General features: G+C 46.7%; 2 protein-coding genes across 3 annotated transcripts in view; one reads left to right on the forward strand and one right to left on the reverse strand.

Moving 5' to 3' along the window:
- Window positions 1-317: 317 nt before the first annotated feature.
- Window positions 318-2,491, forward strand: SFT2D3 (SFT2 domain containing 3). The gene has a single exon (XM_055261485.2). The coding sequence runs from the start codon at window positions 828-830 to the stop codon at window positions 1,473-1,475; it is 648 nt and encodes a 215-aa protein (XP_055117460.1). The 5' UTR covers window positions 318-827; the 3' UTR covers window positions 1,476-2,491.
- Window positions 2,492-5,187: 2,696 nt separating this feature from the next.
- Window positions 5,188-22,018, reverse strand: part of WDR33 (WD repeat domain 33) — a 103,656-nt gene continuing 86,825 nt past the window's right edge. Inside the window, exons 14-22 of one of the 2 annotated variants that reach the window (XM_055261460.2) lie at window positions 21,729-21,868; window positions 20,975-21,127; window positions 18,572-19,660; window positions 16,467-16,575; window positions 12,881-13,319; window positions 9,000-9,163; window positions 8,797-8,889; window positions 7,983-8,198; window positions 5,188-5,840 (exon numbers count right to left, since the gene is read on the reverse strand). In XM_055261460.2, the coding sequence (XP_055117435.1) occupies window positions 5,611-5,840; window positions 7,983-8,198; window positions 8,797-8,889; window positions 9,000-9,163; window positions 12,881-13,319; window positions 16,467-16,575; window positions 18,572-19,660; window positions 20,975-21,127; window positions 21,729-21,868 (2,633 nt within the window). In that variant the 3' untranslated portion in view covers window positions 5,188-5,610. The remainder of the gene's footprint in view (window positions 5,841-7,982; window positions 8,199-8,796; window positions 8,890-8,999; window positions 9,164-12,880; window positions 13,320-16,466; window positions 16,576-18,571; window positions 19,661-20,974; window positions 21,128-21,728; window positions 21,869-22,018) is intronic. The other variant, XM_055261461.2, reaches the window with a different exon arrangement.

Raw genomic sequence — 22,018 nt, forward strand, 5'->3', positions numbered from 1 at the left:
CCAGCTTGTCAGAGTGATGTGACGATGAGTCAGCACAGCTGGGCGTGGCGCTGTCCAGAGCACGAGAGTGACACCAAACTCATGGGACAGCAGCACCGAGTCTTGAACAAGGTGTGCGAAGGAGTCAAGGATGTTGCCAGGCCTATGGCCAAAACTGAGAACAGAATAGACAAGCAGGTTGAGGGTGCTGGGTGTCAACCCTTCCTTTATCAACCCCATGGGAAGTGATCAGGATGGTCACTATTACTACAAGTGAGGTAACTAATCAGAACGCAACTTTCCCCAGAAAAACCACCTGAGTCACACAGGTCTGAACTTTTTTAAAAATTAAATTTTTATTTTGAGATCACTGTGTTCAGTTGTAAGAAACAAGAGAGATCCTGTGTACCCTTTACCCATTCCTCCATGTTGCCAAACTAGCACAATATCACCGCCAAGGTAGACGCAGACAGTGAGGCCACAGGACATTTCCATCAGCAAAAGTGTCCCCTCTTGTGCCTCTTTAGATCAACACCCACCCTTGCCTTCGAACTATTAATGCTGGCAGGACTTAGCCAGACCGTAATGGCGCCTACTCCGAACAAGGAAGAGGGTCAGGCACTGGGAGGGCGACTGCAGGCGGACAGGCAGCACCTGCGCCCACGGTACTTGGGGACACCACAAAAGTCCGCGGGGGAGGCACCGCGGCACTTTCGCGAGCGCCGCAGGCCCTGACCCTTTAGCCGTGGCCGACCAATTGCCGCCCGAAGGCCGAGCCGCTTCCGCCCGCGGCCGGGGAGGGCCGGAAGTGAGCGGCAGCTTTTCCCTCCTGCCGCGCCTTGTCCAAGATGGCGGACCTCCACCGCCAGCTGCAGGAGTACCTGGCGCAGGGAAAAGGCGGCGGCCCGGCGGCCGCGGAGCCGCTGCTCGCCGCGGAGGAGGCGGAGGAGACCGGTGACGGGCCGGCGGGGGCGTGGTTGGGCCGCGCGGGCCTGCGCTGGACGTCGGCGCGGAGCCCCGCGGAGTCGGCAGCGACGGGCCTGGCGTGCTTCCCGAGTGTGACGCGCGGGCAGCGGCTGGCGGCGGGTGGCGGGTGCCTGCTGCTGGCTGCACTGTGTTTCGGCCTGGCCGCGCTCTACGCGCCGGTGTTGCTGCTGCGCGCGCGCAAGTTCGCGCTGCTCTGGTCGCTGGGCTCGGCGCTGGCGCTGGCGGGAGGCGCGCTGCTGCGGGGCGGCGCCGCCTGCGGGCGCCTGCTGCGCTGCGAAGAAGCGCCGTCCCGGCCCGCGCTGCTCTACACAGCAGCGCTGGGCGCCACTTTGTTCGCCGCGCTGGGCCTGCGCAGTACGCTGCTCACGGTGCTGGGCGCGGGCGCGCAGGTGGCCGCGCTGCTGGCCGCGCTGGTTGGGCTGCTGCCCTGGGGCGGCGGCACCGCGCTGCGCCTCGCGCTGGGTCGTTTGGGCCGCAGCGCCGGCCTCGCCAAGGTGCTGCCCGTGTGAGGACCTCGCGCCCTCGCCTCGGGTCAAGTACGCGGAGCCAGCGCCGTCGGAGACCGCGCCGGCCGAGCCGAGGACTGCACGGCGGTGCCCGGACGCCCGTGGCGAAGGCCCTGCCGCGACAGCCTGCGAGTCTAAGCCGGGAGCGGCTGCTGCCAGCGGAGGCGACAGCAGCGTTGGGAGCTCCTCGATGTCAGCGTTTTGTCTGGACTTGGCACATGCTCTGAAAACAGATTTTGTCATTGAACTGGTGACAGGATGGGAGACGGTTATTAGAAGTTGCTTTCGAGGTAACTGTGGTCTTAGGTTCGGCTGAGTAAAGAAAAAGGACTTTTCTTCGAATTAGCTGCTCTTGTGATTTTTCTCAGGCTATTTTGTCGTTTTAAAATCCAGTGGTAGATGTAGCGTAGCGACGGTAGTTTTCTGTTTTGGCTGTACTAAGACTTGTAAGTTACTCTCTTCAGTCTGCGAATCCAGACGGGTATCAGATTAAACACCGAATTCAGCCACTGGACTTTTAAAAGTACTTATTTAAGATGGTTTATCTCGGGTTTTTTCTTCAGTTAACAGAATCATAAATATGGTGCCTTATAACATGAAAGGAAAATTAGTTGTGTATTTCACGACGAAAGCGACGGACCAAAAGAAATTTCCTGCCCCAAGAAGCATGGGATCCAGGAAGGGGCGCGTACATGCTTAATGGTCTGTGCGGAAATCCTGCAAGTAGGAAGATAATTCTAGATCCGGAATACCTGTATCTGATGGAAACCATGGATTTCTACAAGCTCGAATTATTCCTCATTGTATAGTCTGCTTTGTAAACTAGTTTACAGTTTGCAGGCTGATCTTAAGATGTTTTATATGTCTAATTGCTGCTTCCTTCATTTTAGGTTCAGCAGTTACTTTTACCTACCTTAATTTATTGCCAGAAAGTATGAGCCTAACATTCTGATGAGTCCAGAAAACTACGTTTTGTCAGTAGCAATACACTAGGAAGTAAAATATATTTAGAATTTAAACGTGTGCCAGTGGTTCTCGCGCCTGCCTTGAAGAGCCACACCTCAGATCAGTGCAGTCAGAACCTGGGAAGTAGGTCCCAGACATAGGACCTTTTTAAAGCTCCCCGGGTGATTCTACGTTCCCCAAGGTTGAGGACCACCTTTCTGTGCATTGGCTTGCACAATTTGAAAATAATGCTTTTCCTGAGCTGGATTCCAGTGTTGCCTTAACAGGGTGTCTGTCGTGCCGCAGTGGAGCACTGCTGCTTCCTCCAACCCCAAAATTTATGTTCCTAAGTCAGGTCCCTAAGCCCTGTCCCAAGAAGTGACACAAGTGGCCAACATCCACACTGTAGGCTTGCAGGCTACCCGCCCTGAGATTTGGTAAAGAACACTGCCTTGTTCCCTCCCCATCAGTAAACAAGGTTACCTACCTCAGGAGGCTGCCTGTGAGAGATCAAATGCAGTATTTTCAGAATGATTTATTTTTTTAATTGTAAAGACTTGTGCCATTGCCTGTTCTTTCTAGTCCCCTAAATTTCTGTTCTAGTTTTAAATTTCTCTAGAACTTGCAATAGTTGGGGGTTTTATAATGTTTTACAATGTTTATTTCTTAAATAAAAACTTTAAAATTCAACATTTCTCAGCTGGTGGCTCACACCTGTAATCCCAGCATTTTTGGGAGGCCAAGGCAGGAGGATCGCTTGAGACCAGTTCAAGACCAGCCTGGGCAACATAGTTAATAAACCCCATCTCCACAGAAAATCTTTAAGAAATTCGCCAGATGTGGTGGCACACAACTGTGATCCCAACTACTCGGGGTGGGGCTGAGGTGGGAAGATCACTTGAGCTCGGGAGGTTGAGGCTGCAGTGAGCTGTGATTGCAACACTGCACCACAGCCTGGGCAACAGCGAGACCCTGTCTCAAAAATTTTTTCTCAAATCAAACATTGAAAATCTAGTTTCTATAAGCTTCAAATCACAACATCTAGTATGTATGCTGACAGTGATGTTTTTAAGTGCCATATATATTTAATAAATATAATGTAGAGGTTTACTGTTTAAATGATCTGTCAAGTCCAGTAGAGCTTAAAGGTAAAATGAAAATTTTTCAATGTGATCTGGTTATCTGCTTACTGAGATACCATGTTTCTAAAGTTAAAGCCCAAAATAATGAAAATTTTTCCACTAGAATCTCAGGGGAAAAAAGTCTAATCTTGATACGGGTTTGGTCTCTGGATCCGGTTTTAGCTTCATGAAATTTGATTACAGTTTCTTTAAGCTATACCAGTTGGGGGTGAGTGAAGAAATATCCATAACCTAAAGCAATCTTGAGCCTCCTAATAGCATGTTTACGGTGGAGCGCTGATTAAATAAGCTGTAATTTCAAAGTTAAAAAAAAAATAGTCTCTAGATTCTAACAAACACTGAAAAGCAGTGTATATGGCTGACATTTTCTCACTCCACAGAAATCAGTTAGCTTTTGCTGTTTTTTTACATTCATAGAGAACCAGTTAGATTTTCATATACTGTTAAACTATATCAATCAGTATGCCTTTTCTAAGAAACCATTGAAACTTCCAGCACCAGTGGCCAGGTACTGTGGCTCACATCTGCAATCCCAGCACTTTGGGAGGCCACAGCGGGTGGACCACTTGAGCCCAGGAGTTTGAGACCAACATAGGCAAAGTGGTGAAACTCCATCTCTACAAAAAATACAAAAAAAAAAAAAAAATTAGCTGGGCATGGTGGCATGTGCCTGTAGTCCTAGCTACTAGGGAGGCTGAGGCAGGGTCGAAGCTGAAGTGAGCCGTGATTGCACCACTGCACTCCTGGCTGGGTGACAGAACAAGAAAGATTCTGTCAAAAAAGAAAAAAAGAAACTTACTTACTTCCAGCACCACTAAATTTGCCAAATAAATTTAACTCTGATGCCAAAACTGAAGCTGCCAATGTAATGAAACGTTAAAGTGGCCATAGGACAGTCCTTTTAATAAAAGCTTCCATGTAAAACCAAAATAAAGGTCAGTACAGAAAGTATCATGGGGTGTAACAAACTGAATTTTTGGCTTCCAATCCAAACTGGGCTAAATGGTATGTTTATTTCAAACAAGGAATTTGCCATGGACAAGATCTATCTGGCTTCCTGTGAGTTGGAAGTATGCCCTGCCGTCACACTGGTATTTCCACATAGTTAGTATGGAAGAGGAAGAGACGAAAACTTAAGTGTTGCAAAATTGTTTTAGGACCTATTTTGGTCCATTCCTTATCAACTCCATGTGTGATTTCAAGTTACCTAAAGGGCATGTGACTTTATTTCTGACTAACAAACAAACATCAAGTTCCTCTCCTCATCATAACAAGGCGATTCAAATCTAAACTGATTTTTAGGAGATGCTTCCGAGGGGAAGCTCCCTCATTGGACAGCCAGAAGATTGCATTTTCTCTTCAGAGTACAATTTTCCATCTGTCACAGCATGTCTGAGTAAAAATTTGAACCTACTACAAACTACATTAGAATAAATTTCAAGTATTTCTCACACTATCACAAAAATGGTGTGACAGGAGTGTGTTGAAAAACACAAAGTTCACAGCGGAGATTAACTGAGATGACCTAGTGGTTAATATGCTCATGAACATCAGCAACAACCGTGCATTCCTCGGCAGATGGGATGCAATGGAAACCAAAGGTTTCCTTAAGGCAAGCACTTCACAACTAGTTTTCTGTTAATTCTTGCGTAAATCACATTCTGTATTCATACAAAAACTTTATGTTTTTCTCTGACAAACTGTACACATAGAAACAAATTTCCAAATGGACAGGAACTTAAATTTGTGGAGACGCCCCGTGTCTGGTGAGACTTAAAAAAAAAAAAAAAAAAAAAAAGATCCCAGGTTTTATCTTCACAAAACAACATGGGAGTTGGGGCAATGAGGGTGGACAGGACAGGGCCAGCCAGGCTGGTAGCTGGCAGCAGTCTCTTCATCTTGAAGACCTCATTGAGGGTTCCTGGGGTTCAGGTGCCCAGAAAAGAGTTCAGGGCTACAACGGTGCAGGCTTCCTTTTGTTTCTCTTGGTAAGTCCACAAGAAGTTCTTAAATACTGTCCAGAGAGGTCTCAGGGTACTCAGTTCCAGCTTCTACCGACCCCTTCCACCACCCCGTGAAGCTCCTCGCCTCGGCGGGCCAGAGTTCATGTTACTCCCTCTACCCCAGTTACTGCCACTCCGGCCCCCTCGAGAAGGGGTGCCACTGCCTGGAGGGCCCCCAAAAGGTTCATCTCTGTGGTATCCATCGTGGTGCTCTCCGTCTAAGGAGCTGGAACGCCCAGATTTGGGCACTCTCTGGGCAGGTCCTGGGCCCCCTCGGCCTGAAACAAAGAAAATTTCACATGGGACTTCGTATTAGCAACTGTTTGTCAGTAACTCCCAGTACAAACTTTACTCTCTGATGACAATGGACCAGTTCTGCTGGGTGCCAGGGAGACTGGCAGTGGTATTCAGAGTACTGAGAAGTGTGCCTCTACCCTTTCCTGACCCTGCCTCCCCCTTCCTGGCTCATGGCCATGGGCCTCAGCATCAGCCAGCTCCATGTCCCCAGGGCTGTGTGACAGACGACGGGAAGCCAAGAGATGAGCACAGTGCACCTTCAGGGAGACCCGTGCCACACTGGGCCATGTCCCAGACCATGGGAAGTGTATCTACCCGCTCCCAGCCACCAGGGTATGTTGAGGGAAGGTTTGAATACACTGACTTGACTTTGGAAGTACACACTGCTAATGTTAATAAAAAGTGCTCCAACTAGGATAAGTGTTCACTGGGATTGTCCCATGACATGTGGCACTTTTGGCTTCCTTTTCATAATTAGTAAAAGTATTTCTTGAAAAAAACAAAAGAAAAGCACAAAAACCCCAAAACCCCACAAAACACTGGCTTTTAGGTTCTATCACCGAGGCACAGCTTAACCTGCTTCAGACTAATACACACAAATGTTTAGGTACCATTAAAATTCTTTCATTCTGTTGCAGCTTGAGAATATATTTTTTAAAAAAAAAAAAAAAAAAAAAAAAAAAGAAAGGAAAAGGAAAAAAAATTCTATCTTGTTAAAATTTTTTTCCTCAGGAAATGATAGGGTTTGGTCACATCTCCCATAATGCACTCTCGGAAGATGACTGCAAACTCTCTGCTGTCTTATATTTTGTAACAGAATATGAATCTAGCTGAGATGAAGTAAGGAGAGCCAGCCAAAGGAACAATCTTGGCTTCTTTTCTTAGAAAGTGCAGCTTCAACCCACCTGAGGCACCTGGGCAGAGTGTCAGCTACTACGTCACTCCCATGCTAACTGCATGTCCTTGACCAGAGAGACCTAATAATGGTGTGCCGAGTGCCCCAGAAAGTCAGCCAAGGTCACAGCACGCTGGTTAGTAGTACAATGTGTTTATGGAGGATGAACTATTGATAATACATAAGGTAATTTCTGAGGGTTTTGTTGAGACAAACAACTATCAAGACCAAATGGCAGGCCAGGTATGGTGGCTCATGCCTGCAACGCCAGCACTTTGAGAGGCCAACGCAGGTGGATCACTTGAGGCCAGGAGTTCGAGACCAGCCTAGCCAATGTAGCAAAAGCCCATCTCTCTAAAAACACAAAAGCGTGGTGGCGCACACCTGTAGTTCCAGCTACTGGGGAGACTGAGGCACAAGAATCGCTTGAACCCGGGAGGCAGGGTTTGCTTGCAGTGAGCCAAGATCACATCACTGCACTCCAGCCTGGGTGACAGAAAAAACCCAAAAAGACCAAATGGCAGAACTCTGTACTGGAAGGACCGTCCATACAGACAGGCCAACTTCAGGAGCAGAGCACAAGCTGGGGCATGCGGGGAGCAGCCTTCCCAGAAGCCTCTGAGCCACACCACCTATGCACCCCCCGCCGCTGCCTTGCAACCAGAGTTGTAGTCAGCCTTCAGAGGCGACTACTCCTGACTAAAGTTAGTGCTGCCTATAAAATAAAGCTCCACAGTTCCCAGTTGAGGAGATAATCTGCTGTGCCCCTGGAAACACTGCCCATAGACCATGTTTCCCAAAGTCTTCGTGACTTTGAGCACAAGCAGTGTTCCTCTAGACCCAGGCTAAAAAAAACCAACAGACCATCCAGGAGAGGACAACTCTTCCCCTCCCACTGAGAGCCCTTGAGGGTTCCAAGCAGCCTTGTGGAGGGCAGACTGCCAATAAGAGCAGGGCTCCCAGACAGCAAGCCGAGCAGAGTACTGGGGCATCTTGGCAGAGGGCTGAAGTGCAAACCTCAAGCGAACGGGCATTCCTGGAGGCAAGTGGAGTCCTGTGCGGGGCCGAGTTGCAGTCCACCAGATGACAGCTCGTGTGGCACTGGCACCACATTTAGGAGCATGTGCCTCTGCACAGCCCAGGCTGCAAGGGCATGTGTAGCAGATGCAGGCAAGGCCTCCATCGGCCCCTGCAGCTCCTGGAACCATAACCACTGGCCTGCTCTTACCTTTGCCTCCTCGATCTTCAGAAGGGCCTCCTGGGGCCTCCATCTCTCTGTGCTCAGAAGTGCCTGGGCCATCATGCCAGGGGCGCTTTCGGGGAGGTAGGGATGCCATGTCCATGCCTTGGAGAGAAGAAGAGCGTTCTCTGCTGGCTGGGGAATGACCGTCGTGAGGGGGATGATCAGGGCGGGGAGCATCACGAAAATGTTCATGACCTGGCCCTGAAACAAGAAACAAATCTCCTTACAGGAAAGCACAGTGCGACCAAAAGCAGATGGGAATGACACTGTTGAGAGTAGGGAGCAACTCGAGAGCCACCGTTCACTCATGCTGAATGCCCGCCACAGGCCAAGGGGTAAGCCACCTAGACATCAGGGTGCCTCCTCATGTAAGAGGGGCAGGTAAGATCCAGAGAACTTGTTCTCAGGCGATGTAGTATCCAGACGCCTTTACAGTCTCAAATTACTGAGGACTCCTAAGAGATTTTGTTAATGAGAGTTGTAACTACGAATATTTACCATATTAGCAATTGAGACTGGGAAAATTTTAATTCACTTAACTTTATTCTCCAAAAATAATTTAGTGGAAAGAGCAGTCCTGTTTTATACTCAGATAGATCCCTGTAATGTCTGGCGGATTCCTCTGCTCTGCATTCCACCTGCTGAGATCAAGTGCTGCGGCTGCAGGACAGGAGACAGCCCAGCCCCCTGGGAGACATGAGCTGGAAAGAGGGGACCCAGTGCACCCCAGAGAGGGCCCTCAGAACTCACTTTGTGAACTGCAGTCTAGAGTTACCCAACAAGCGGTTCTTTTCCTTACCAGGCTCTCTGTTTCCATCCCAGGAATCTGGCTTCCGCCCTCCTTCAAAGCGAGGGAACTCGTCAGGAGTGGGAAGTAAACCCTTCCTTCCTCCTACACAACAGAGCAAACAATGCTGCACTCAGACTGTTCCCGATATATTCACAACCACTGTATTCTGCACCCTATCCTTCCAGACCAGGTGTCTTTAGTAACTCGCTCACCTCGTGGGGTACCCCGACCTCGACCTCTGAGATCTCGTCCTCGGGCCGCTTCCTCAGAAGCATCAAAATTCTCCTCTGGACCAAAGTCTTCAGGACCAGGAAAACCATCCCTTCCTCTGGGAGGAGCACGGCCCTCATGCCTCGGTGGGGCTCCTCTTCTGAAACTATAAAGAGAAAACAGCAGAATGTCCATCTCAGGGAACACCTTGCCACTCTAAGTTCATGTTTCAAAGAAGTACATGATATGAGAAAGCATGATACAATGTTAATTGGGGGGAAAACAAAATAAAACTATGTATTTTTGAAAGGATACATTATATAATCCTATTAATACTATCAGAGGCAAAAACAGACCAGAAGGAAACACACCAGAGTGTGGAGTTACTTTAAGCTTCTTTTAGGCTTTTAGGTATATACAAGTATTACTTCGTTTCATTCATTTCATTCTCACAGCCACCATATGAAGCTGGTATTAGCAGCAGCTCCATTGATGAGAACACTGAGGCCCAGATTGCTGACGTCATTTATTCAAGGACACAGAGTAAGTGCTGGTGATCTGAACTCAGCCAGTCTTGACCCTCGGCCCAGGTTCTGTATCACTGCCTCACAAATACTTGTCATTATCATCTACATTTGTATGATGAACATTTATGACATATATTCAGAAAAATGGGGGCAAGACCGTGTCTGCCAACCATACTGGACCTGTTTGTAGGTAGGGACTCTGCCATCTGCCCCAGCCCACAGCCTCCACCCAGAGGCAGGCCTCCATGGCCACGAGCGGCACTCATGGCCCCAGTCCACAGCTGATGGGCACACAGGTCAGCATCTGGCTTACAGGCAGCGATCCACTGGCTAGCTGGCAGTCTGGAGCCCTGCTTAGTGAACAGCTTCCCCTTCTCTCAGGAATTTTGGAGCTAGGAGACTACAGTGACTGGGAGTATTACTGAGGCAGAGAGAGTACCAGGAGGTCTGTGCGAAAGAAGAGAAAGTGACCTTCTGGCAGTGCTCACTGAGAGGCAGTGGTGCCACCCTGCAGGGCCCCTCTGCATGAGCTGCGTGGCCTCCTCCCAGGCCAGGCCTCTGTTCTTCCTCGGGTTTCCATTCCATTGCCTTTACCCTAATCTTCTACTTGGAAGATTTTCAAACTTACAGGAAAGCTGAAAGAACAGTACAATGAACATCCCAGATCCTCCACCCAGATCAATCCCTTCTTAATATTTTGCCACGCGTGCTTTATCTTCTCCATCCAGCTACTCACACACGTTTTCTAAACCATTTGAAAATCAGCTGCCAACATGAGCTTCACCCCTAAATGCTTCAGTACATTTCTTCTAAGAACAAGAACTTTCTCCTATATAACCACAATACCTTTACACTCTCACACACCAGCCTAGGCTGTGGGTCTGCACTGACAGATGAAACACAATACAAATCAAGACAGGGTGGCCGGGCACAGTGGCTCACGCCTGTAATCCCAGCACTTTGGGAGGCCGAGGCAGGCAGATCACTTGAGGCCAGGAGTTCAAGACCAGCCTGGCCAACATGGCTAAACCCCATCTTTACTAAAAATACAAAAATTAGCTGGGCATGGTGGCGCGTGCCTGTAATCCCAGCTACTTGGGAGGCTGAAGCACAAGAATCACTTGAACTCAGGAGGCAGAGGCTGCGTGAGCCGAGATCACGCCACTGCACTCCAGCCTGAGCGACAAAGCACGACTTCCTCTCAAAAAAAAAAAAAAAAAGACAAGGTAAAATGTAACATTTTGCACAAGATGCAGAGATTCAATAAGCCAGTGAATATTACATAGATGTAAAGCTCTTCTAGTCATAAAAAGCCATGTCAAAGGTAATGCTTGGATATCATTAAGAGAGGGTCTTAAAAACACTGGGAGCCCTTACGTCTTTATTTTTAACCTCCCTATCTCCCCTCCCCAAAAGAATTGCTTCCTTAGCCCCCACTATGTCATCCTTCTGAGCCTGTCATCAGCCATGCTTTTCTCACCACACCTGAGGGTGGGCTGGTCAACCCTAACTCAATCATATATATATATATATATATATATATTTTTTTTTTTTTTTTTGGAGACAGAGTCTCACCTTGTCACCCAGGCTGGAGTGCAGTGGTGCAATCTCGGCTCACTGCTACCTCTGCCTCCCGGGTTCATGCAATTCTCCTGCCTCAGCCTCCTGAGTAGCTGGGATTACAGGCACGTGCCACCATGCCTGGCTAATTTTTTGGATCTTTAGTAGAGACAGGGTTTCACCATGTTGGCCAGGCTGGTCTCGAACTCCTGACCTCGCGATACGCCCACCTCAGCCTCCCAAAGCGCTGGGATTACAAGCATGAGCCACTGTGCCCGGCCTTAACCATCTATTCACAAGAAGAGTAAGAAATGGAATGAAAGGACCAGGCACAGTGGCTCACGCCTATAATCCCAGCACTCTGGGGGGCTGAAGAACATGGATCACTTGAGGTCAGGAGTTTAAGACCAGCCTGGCCAACATGGTGAAACCTCATCTCTACTAAAAATACAAAAATTAGCCAGGCGAGGTGGCGTGAGCCTATACCCCAGCTCCTTGGGAGGCTGAGGCAGGAGAATCACTTGAACCCAGAAGGTGGAGGCTGCAGTGAGCCGAGATTGTGCCACTGCACTCCAGCCTGGCAACAGAGCAAGATTCCGTCTCAAGAAAAAAAAAAAAAAAAAAGAAATGGGATGAAAGGACATGGATGGCTAAGGAGTAGTCAGAGACTACAGTAAAAGCTGAAGTGCTGAAGAGCATGGGCCTGAAGCCCAGCTCCGACACCTACCACCTGCCAGACCTCGGAAAGTCAAGACACTGCTCTTATTCTGTCTGAATCAGCATAAGATGCTGACAGTCGCACCTATCTCACAAATTCTTTAAATGAGTTCATTAATTTCCTAAATTAAAACAAATTCCTCGATTTAAATGAGGTAACAACATCTGACACAAAATAAAGACTCAATTATCATCATCTTTAATTATTCTGAGTCTCACTTGAGATTTTACTATTTCTTGGTGTTTTTTTGTTTTGTTTTGTTTTTCTTTTAAGAGACAGGGTCTTGCTCTGTAGCCCAGGCTGAAGTGCAATGGCATAATCATAACTCACTGCAGCCTCCTGGCCTCAGCTGATCCTCCCACCTCAGCTTCCTGAGTAGCTAGGACTACAGGCATGCACCACCAAACCCAGCTAATTTTTAAATTTTTTTTTTTGTAGAGATGGAGTTACACTATGTTGCTCAGGCTGTTCTTCAATTCCTGGCCTCAAGCGATCTTCCTGCCTCAGCCACACAAAGTGCTGGGATTACAGGCATGAGCCACTGGTCCTCAGCTAATTCCTGTTTCTTTCTCCACAATTCTTCTGTTCCTTAAACTCCCCAAGAATGCTGAGATGAGTGTTCAAGCCTGATCTAAGTTTAACAGGAAGATTGTTTTTCAGTTTAAGTTTGTTAAGATTATTGGGCAATTACACAAAAATTGTATCTATTTCACAACCCCTTTATTTCCAATCTAGGTAGCTGCCTCATATTTCATTATTCTAATCAAGAAGAACCTGGAAATTTTAAGTCAGATCCCAGCAAGTCTTGTAGTATACTGATCCTCCCATCTCTTTAAAAGGACCAAAATATAAAAAAATAAACAAAACAAAAAAGACTTCTAGACAGCAAAGATTAAAACAAGACTAAGGTTAAAAAGCACACTTTTTTTAAACGTCCAAATGCAAAATCTATAGAGTGTAGGGCTAGTAATTGATATAATTCTCTTTCCTCAAGAAAAAGAAGAAAGAGACCTTTGTGGAGAGAGCAGATAAAAAGCTCCACTGAAGATGGAATGGGCCCACAAAGTATCTGTCCCACCTTTCTTCTCTGCGCCCTCGAAAACGTGGGTCCTCGGGATCCCGGGGGAAACGTTCATCTCCGGGCCTGCGGCCTTCCCATGCCCCCGGAGGGCCTCGGGCTGCACCCCGGCCATCCCCCTCGCTGAATTCCCTGTGATCAGGGGGAAACGGAGGCCCAGGGCCCCCTCGCCTCCACTTCTCTTCTTGCGGTAAAGGTCCTCCTCGCCCCTCAAATTCACGTAACCGGTGGCCAAAGCGCTTGTCAGGGTGGAAGTCATCTGGTCTGCTGAAGTCATCGGGGAAGTCTGGGTGAGGGCCACGCCTATCAGGGGGACCCCTGCAGTCCTGGCCACCCCGGAAAGGCCCCCTCTCGGGCCCATGCTCAGGCCCGCCGCTCTGCTCATGTCGCCTCTCTGACATCGGGCCCATGTGATGGTTTGGAGGGCCGCGGGAGTCACCTAAAGGAAACAAAGCTGACTTTTACCATGTCTTCCAGGAAACCTGCCAACATAGGTCTGATCTGTAGCATCTCTACATTTCAGAATACATTCTTTATTGAGAATGTTTTCCCTCCTTGGTTCTCAGCTTAGTTAGAAGACAAATGTTCCTGAAGCATTGGGCAATAGAACAGGAGCTTTGGGGTGCAGATTTCAACTTCATCACCCACTAGCTAGGGCAAATTACTCATCTCAAATGAGATCAGCAGCATCTGTCCATCTCTTAGTATACACTGGAAAAATGAGAGAGCCTCCTGGGCTTCAGAAGGAGCTTCCTTTGTCTACCCCTATTCTTTCAGGCATTTCATTAGGGCCACCTGCTCCACATCCAAGGAGGACACAACAGAGGAAATTAATGCTGCAGGCCAGGAAGCGTGCCAAGAATTCACCTCTGCCCCCATCAACAGGGCGCCACTGCCACCCATGACATCCCTCCTCTAACCCCAGCTTGTTGCACTTGATTCCTCTGTAAGGTACATGCAATCACCGGCCTCTCAAATACCTGCCTGATGACCAAACAGCCCTGCTGGGCTTCAGTGTCGGGGTTTTCTGCACCTCTCTATGAATGTTGTTCCTCATCTACAATATTCTCACCATTCTTTGAAGACAGTGTTTGGAATCCCACTAAAGGTTCCTAAAATATGTGAAAATATGTACCGTAATGAAAGTACTGAATAAAGATGGAAAGATGCCAGTTAAATGTGTGATGGTTAACTCAGTTCACCGCCTAACTTGGAAGGGACTGTTTTCCCAGCTACTGAACTACTGCAGCTTTTGTAAATGTTTACCTATTTTTGGCCAACATACAATTTAATTCAAGCACTTTTTAAAAGTAGGTAGCGAAAGGATACTCTTGATTCTAAAAACAAAAACTGTGTTTTTAAAGTGAAATTCCTCCAATAGCCCAGTTCATGCCTTTTACTGCTTTTCCCTGGCTATAAAGACAAACCCCTCCTGTACCCCAGCCAGCCATAATTCTCACCTCCCCTGCAACAGCATCCCTCCTCTTTCTTTTCTTTCTTTCTTTTTTTTTTTTTTTTGAGACAGAGGCTTACTCTGTCACCAGGCTGGAATGAAGTGGCGTGATCTCAGCTCACTGAAACCTCCACCTTATGGATTCAAGCGATTCTCCTGCTTCAGCCTCCTGAGTAGCTGGGATTACAGGTACCACGCCTGGCTAATTTTTGTATTTTCAGTAGAGACGGGGTTTCACCATGTTGGCCAGGCTAGTCTTGAACTCCTGACCTCAAGTGATACACCCAGTCAGCCTCCCAAAGTGCTGGGATTACAGGCATGCACCACTGCACCTGGCCCCTCCCTTTTCATTTTCGTTCATTTCTATTGGCTATTTCAATTCCTCCTTACCATGCAATATATATATAAAACGCTTGGAAATCTCAGGATAAAAATGTGCCATAAAGGAGTCTCTCTCTTCCAGCTCTTTTCCGTCTGTCTCATTTACCCGTCCTCTCCTCTCTACTCAGCAGTTTGCAAAGATCCTAGCTCCATTTCCTTCTGGTAGACAGGCTCCCTCACTTCTCAGTGTGTTCCTGCAGCTAATGGCTTCTTCACTGACATGATGTTGCATGAACTTAGTGTAATCTCAGACACAGCAGACCTTTGGCGTAAGGAAGCTAAACATTTTCCGTTTGGACTTACCTATGAATATTAATCCTCCCATCACCTCTATCTGTTTAAAAGTACCCTGCTCTTCAAGGAAAGAAACCCACCACTACAAATTAGAAGGGATGTGGCCACCAGTGATGGGGCGGCGGCGGCGGTTATTCCAGTAGGGGATGGCAGGGCCACTTTCTCGGCTCTCCCTTCTCCCTTTGGTCCCTGGGAGGAGAAAGGAGGAAGAGAAAGAAAGGGGGCGGGGGATAAAGAGAAAAGGGAAAGAGCAAGGATGAGAGGGAAGGAGGTGGAGACAGACACAGGGCAGGGAGAGGAAGAGAGGCAGCTCTCAGTTTGCTGATGGTGATAACTTGGGGGGTAAAAGACTCTCCTTTTGTTTCTCTAGTTCGCTGTGGGCCACCTTCCTTCTGTATAGCCTCTGCTACCACTTCCACACAATGGGACAGAAATAACACTCTCTAGTTCCCTTATCTCTTTCTTACCTCTAATATCACACATAAATTCAAGATTGAGAGTAAATTCACAAAGTCCTAGGGCTGTAATGCTGACAAGGACTTTTCTTAATTGGATAAAATGGGGGCAAAAATCTTAACATGCACCACACAGTGCTATGGGCTTAGCCAATTAAAACTAAGAGAGTAAAGTTCTGGGAAGGGCAATCTCTGCGGTCCTCCTGATTCTCTGAGTTGTGGTTTCTCCCCGCTATGAAAGTGTGTGTTTAACATAACACGGTGTTTCCTCACTCCTCTCCATCCACTCCAAGTTGCCCCCTGCAACTGTCCCCAACGGCGTGCTGCCCACCACGCTCCTGCTCCAACTCTGTAAGACGGGGGTCCCACCCATCTCAGGGGCCATGGTGCCCTGGGTGCTCTCCTTCAACCCTTAGGATTAACTCTAAACTTCCAAATAGCCCCACATCTAAATACTAATCATTCTCATCTCTTTCCTTTTCATATCAACAACCTGAGGAACCACATATGGGTAGAGTGCTTTCTTCTTTTCAAATGGTACACAACTACATAACCAGCTAAAGAATTCAATATATGACAGGATTTTTGAAGACAAGGGTGTGATAATAAAAACACTGTCAAAAAATTTAAGCAGAAACAATTCATCTCTTGAGGATGATAGAAACATACACGTGCACTCAGTGAGCACAGGAACCACCTGCATTGCCAACAGATGGGCAAGGCCAGCCTGCCACACAGGCACGACTGCTGGAGCCTGTCCGGGTGCCTTCATTGTCAGCCTCTGGGGTGAGGGGCTTACTTACTCTGGCCAGCGTTGCTGCCCAACTAAACAGATCTAAGAACACAACCAAAGACAAAGCTCCTACCTGAATGACCACACCCTTATTTTGCCCAGAGGTTCAAATGACCAGTCTATCAATGACTGACCAACAAAACTATTCGCTGTAAAATGTGCACAAAGGTGGTAGAACATAATCTTTTATTCAGCTGAGCAGATATTTACCTTTGTTGGGGCCAGGTCCTTGTCCGGGGTTCAGAGGGGGAATGCGACCTTGTGATCCCTGCTGCCCTAGGCCTGGTATCAGGGGTGGGGGGCCTGTGCTCTGTCCTTCCTGAAAATATGTTTTTAAAGTAAGGGTATGAAATCACAGGCTTGTGCTACATAAATAGTGATTGTATTATAAAATGACAAGATAAAAATACCCACTAAATATTTAGCTAGTAAGATTACAGTAATATTGTCCTTAAATCAGGAGAAAGGAGATACTTGTCTTACTATAATAATTTTTTTAAAGCACCTGTATTTTAAACCTGTTGACAACTTTTATGTAAAATTAGACCTTTACTCGTAATGCCAAAAAAGAACATCAACGGAAAGTCAGAAATTCTAACACAGTAACACTAAATTAAACCAATTAAAACAACTGGTTTAAGTAACTGGTCTGGTTAAAGTGAAGCAACTTAGATTTCAGCATGTAAGACATAAGAGCACAGATTTTCACTGGCAACTTCTGAGATTTGAAATGCCCTACAAAGTATCAGATCTTCAGACTCATTCTACCAGTATTTCTATAGGTCAATTAAAATTTCAGAATCATGCTTTCCATGTATAAAATCTTTTACTACATGGTACAATAAAAAATCTCATTGAATTGTCCCAGAAACTCAGGCATGTCCTTGTGACTCTGACATGTTTATAAATATTTCAGTTATAACACAGTAGCTAAAGTTCATTTTTTTTTAATCCTCCAAAATGAAAACTTAATTTACTACCAGAAAGTTAGGAAAATACCTTGTAATAAACAATATTATACACACATACAACTGAGCAGTACATTAATAAAATATATAATACTTCAAGTTTTAGGGCAATTTATAATGGCAATCTATATTTAATTCATCCTAACTTCTGAGAAGTGCTGAATAAAAATCCGGAAATAACTCAGATATCATCAGATTCTCCGTGGCTATGACACTTTAAGGTTCTGGAAGATCTACTTTAGAATAGTAGATAATTTATTTGTTTTAGCTTGATAGTTGAGTTCAGGAAACGCAATGGTCATCTTTACATTAGGGAATCGTGGTGGTATTTGAAAAACCAAAACAGACTGTGCTTTCTACATCTGTAGCATCCCCTTTCTCCGAGTGTCTCAGGGAGTCAACGTTAGCCAACTTGCTCACTTTTGGTCCACACTGGACCAAAAGTGAGTTTTCAGGGACAAAACTCAGTTATTCATACCCAAATAATGCCTCCAGACTAAGAACTTGAGAAAAGCATAAAACGCACATAGCTGAGTAGTATTATATCTATTTATGCTCATGCAATTCTTTTTGTAATTCACTCCCCCAAGAAACCTGAACTTTCCTCACACCATCTCTCAAGCACGAGCTCAGCGAATGAGCAATAAAAATTGGCTAACAAAAACAGAGTCCTCAAAGAAGGAGAATTTCTACAGAAATGCTCCTTCCTGCAAACACTTTTATATGTGAGCTGAAAACAACTTGAGCAGAGTTTCATCCAAAGGGTCACCATTTCCAGAATGCTCAATTCTGGAATAACAGTCTCTTTATTCCTACTCACTGTAATAAACAGAGTGAGGTACAGAGTCTATAGTATACTCATGAGTTAAATATCCCATCCTATCTTTTAAAAGTAGAGTTGGCAGACAGGAGGTGATTCTGTGGCTGGCAGGCCCAGGCTGCAATGTAAAGGGCCCAGAAAAAGAGGCATGACAGCCTCAGAGCTGACCACCATGTAAAACATGCTTCCTCCTCAGGGCCACAGCTCTCCTGGAGCCCTGGGACAATTATCAACTGTACTCCAATGAGAGTTGACCTTTCCTGGAAGAAACTCTATTACCAAAAGAAGAAAAAAGGTGAGAAGTAAAAATGAATACTGAGATGTACTTAATGGGAGTATAACCTAACTCAACATTCTTATGATTTCATTCTTCAGCCAGGATGCTAGTATCTTAAGCTACTGCCACTACTTGATAAATATTTATATCCAGCTGTGACCATTTTCTCAGCAGTACTCAGCAGTACCGCTTCTGTGCAGAGTGTATTTTCCCAATGTGTTAATGCCCGGAAGTTGGAAATGAATAATACCTGGTTGAAGGGGGCCCGGGGCCCATCACCTAGCAGAGGCGTTTTCTGTTGCTGGAATGGTATTGGCCCTTGAGATGGATGTGGCCCTCTTGCTGGGTTCTGCTGTCCCTGAGGTCCGGGGGGTCCTTGCATGCCACCCTGGGGTGGAGGTCCTAAAGAGCCCTGGGGCGGCCCCTGCTGACTTTGTGAGCCTGGAGGCCCTCGCAATTCCTGGGGAGGTCCCAGCATTGATCCTTGGGGTGGAGGCCCCTGCATGCCTCGGATCTCCTGAGGACCTCTCATTTCCTGAGGGCCGTGTCCCAGTAGTCCACCTGGAGGGTGAGGTCCTCTCATCTCTTGAGGCGGGTGGCCCATCATCATCCCTTGGGGAGCAGGACCCTGGCTCTCCCGGGGGCCTGGAGGCCCCTGCATTCCTCTTGGATTCAATCCCATCAGAGGTCCCTGAGACACAGGACCTTGGATCCCTTGAGACCCTGGTCCGCCTTGGATCCCATGAGGATGAGGAGGCCCTTGCATTCCTCTGGGACCAGGTGGTCCCTGCATACCTTGAGTACCCGGAGGCCCCTGTGGGCCCAAGTGACCCTGAGGGCCAGGTGGACCTTGGGGGCCTATGTGACCCTGTGGGCCAGGTGGACCCTGAGGACCCATATGACCTTGAGGACCAGAACTACCTTGTGGTCCAGGTGGCCCTTGAGGTCCCAAAGGGCCATGAGGTCCAGGATGCCTCTGCATTCCTTGGGGCCCATGCATATCCTGAGGCCGTGGCAACCCCTGGGGTGGGCCCTGGGGTCCCTGTGGTCCCATGAATCCTTGTGGCCCCCCACCTCCCTGATGCAGTGGAGGACCTTGTGGTCCCATTTGTCCCTGGGGTCCAGGAGGCCTAAACTGTCCCTGTGGACCTGGAGGCCCCATCTGAGCCATGTTCATTGGCATCTGCTGAGATGGATGGGGCTGTTGAAAACCTTGAGGAATCTGAGACATTGGACCTTGTCCTGGAAAAGGCTGGGGTCCGAGGAGAGGGGTACCAGACGAGGGAGGAGGCTGAATTTGCTCAACTTGTTTCTGTGCAAGTCTTTCAATTTTAAGTTGCTGGAAAGAAAGAAAGAAAAAAGCATGTTGAATAAATAGGCCAGAGTCCTTGAAGATGACAATATTGCTATCCTGTATTCTATTAGGGGACTCTCAAAATAAACATAACTACAGCCTCACCCTCCTGGGCTCAAGTGATCCTCCCACCTCGGCCTCCGGAGTAGCTAGGTCTACAGGCACGTGCCACCACACCCAGCTAATTATTATTTGTAGAGATAGGGTCTTGCTATATTGCCCAGGCTGATCTCAAACTCCTGGGTTCAGCTGATCCTCCTGCCTCACCTCCCAAAGTGCTGGGATTACAGGCGTGAGCCACTGTGCCTGGCCTAGTCAGGATTATTTATGTCTATCTTGATCAGGGAAAGCCCAGTAATTCACCACTAATTCATCGTTCTTGGTAACTAACATAGATAAGAAAAATAAGAACAAGCTACCTGCTATATGAGCTGACAAAAAGGAAAAACTCTTTCATAAACATGTGAATTCAAATTAAAACTATGTTGGCTTTATCTTTTCTATTAAAAATGTATATTTAACTTAGATCTACACACTGCCCCATTAATTCAGTTTTTTGACGTCGTTGTTGTTGTTGTTGTTGTTTTTGAGACAGAGTCTCACTTTGTGGCGCAGGCTGGAGTGCAGTGGTATGATCTCAGCTCACCGCAACCTCTGCCTCTGGAGTTCAAGCCATTTTCCTGCTTCAGCCTCCCATGTCACTGAGACTACAGGCATGCACCACCATGCCCAGCTAATTTTTGTATTTTCAGTAGAGGTGGGGTTTCACCAAGTTGACCAGGCTGGTCTCAAACTCCTGATCTCAGGTGATCTGCCTGCCTCGGCCTCCCAAAGTGCTAGGATTACAGGTGTAAGCCACCATGCCTGACCCTAATTGGGTTTTAAAAGTCCAAGATATGATTTAAGGAAGTCACTTAAAAAAAAAATTACTCAGGCGTGATGGTGCGTGCCTGTAGTCTCTGCCACTCAAGAGGCTTAACAAGGGAGGATCACTTGAGCCTGGGAGGCAGAGGTTGTAGCGAGCCGTGATCGCACCACTGCATTCCAGCCTGGGCAACAGGGCATGACTCTCTCTCTAAAATAAAATAAATAAAACAAAATACATAAATAACACATTTTTAAAAATTTTAAGAAACAGGATTCTTTTGGAAACTAGTCTTCTAGCATAGCAACAGGAAGTGGCAGTGTTTGTCAGACCATTGGAGGGTCCTTTCCCTTTTCCTTAAGAGCATATCAATAAAAATGTCACCACTACCCTCTTAGATCATCTTGAATTCCCCCCTAAAGAGCTTCACACACCTCCAGAAGTTGCGGGTTAGTATATTGTAATGTAGCCATTTCTTGCTCAATTTCTGCTTGTGTTTTTTTCTTCTCTTCCAATTTAATGTCTTCTTTTCTGTCATTCAGCACCTCATTTGGAGCAGGAATTGGAACTTTATTTTGCATCCAAGCCTCGGGAAAGAAGAGAATATTAAAACATACCCTAAGTATGAAAATTACAATGATAGAATGAGAAAACCACTCTACAATGTCATCTGCTCAATCTCCTCTGAACCGTCTTTATTTCTTTTTACCTTTTCTCCATGACTCAAGTACATGACTCATGCTAATTCTTACTGACATATTACTAGGCAGAAATTACTATGGTGATAAAAGCTGCAAGATACTGCATGTTATTAAGAATGCAAAGCTTGCCAGCCTCTTCACAGGGTACATGCACTTTGTTTTGAGGGGACAATTAAAGCAGAAGATAGATAAACAATGGAGAAGAGAATCAACATACTCCCATACTCCCTCTGCTCCGTGCCTCTTTCTTCTATTTCCTCTCATAGCATGGATGATAATAAGCAGGTGAGGACAGAACAGAGAAGATTGATAACAAACTCAATACAACTGCAAAGCAGTAGATGAGAACCATGTCTAAGAGTGGGTGAACATGGGAAAAAATGCTCCAGTACAGAAATACCTTCAACAGTGAGATAATCCAAGAGAACCGTCAAACTAACCAACCAAAACCTCTCTGCGTGGATGAGATGGAGTCACTTTTATTTACCTGCTGGAACTGAGCAGGAATGGGTTTTGCATAAGGAACTTTCTTCTGAGGTACTTTTTTCTGATCCTTTTGCATCACTTCCTCCATTCCCCAATCTAAACCTGGAATTGTCATTTCAATTTCATTTGATTCATCTTTCCCTGTAACCATAAAGAAAAGTGGTTTGCCTCTTAAATAAATCAGCCACTTGATCAATGAACACATTATTGGAAGAATAGATTTTAAGTATTATGCCATTTATATAATTTTTATCAACATTTCTCAACATAAATCGTTTTGGTATTTCAATA

Source organism: Symphalangus syndactylus, chromosome 22 (assembly GCF_028878055.3).
Source record: "Symphalangus syndactylus isolate Jambi chromosome 22, NHGRI_mSymSyn1-v2.1_pri, whole genome shotgun sequence".
Lineage (NCBI taxonomy): Eukaryota > Metazoa > Chordata > Mammalia > Primates > Hylobatidae > Symphalangus > Symphalangus syndactylus.

Excerpts from the sequence above, each read along its gene's own strand:
- SFT2D3 (XM_055261485.2), top strand. The coding sequence starts at position 828 with ATGGCGGACCTCCACCGCCAGCTGCAGGAGTACCTGGCGCAGGGAAAA.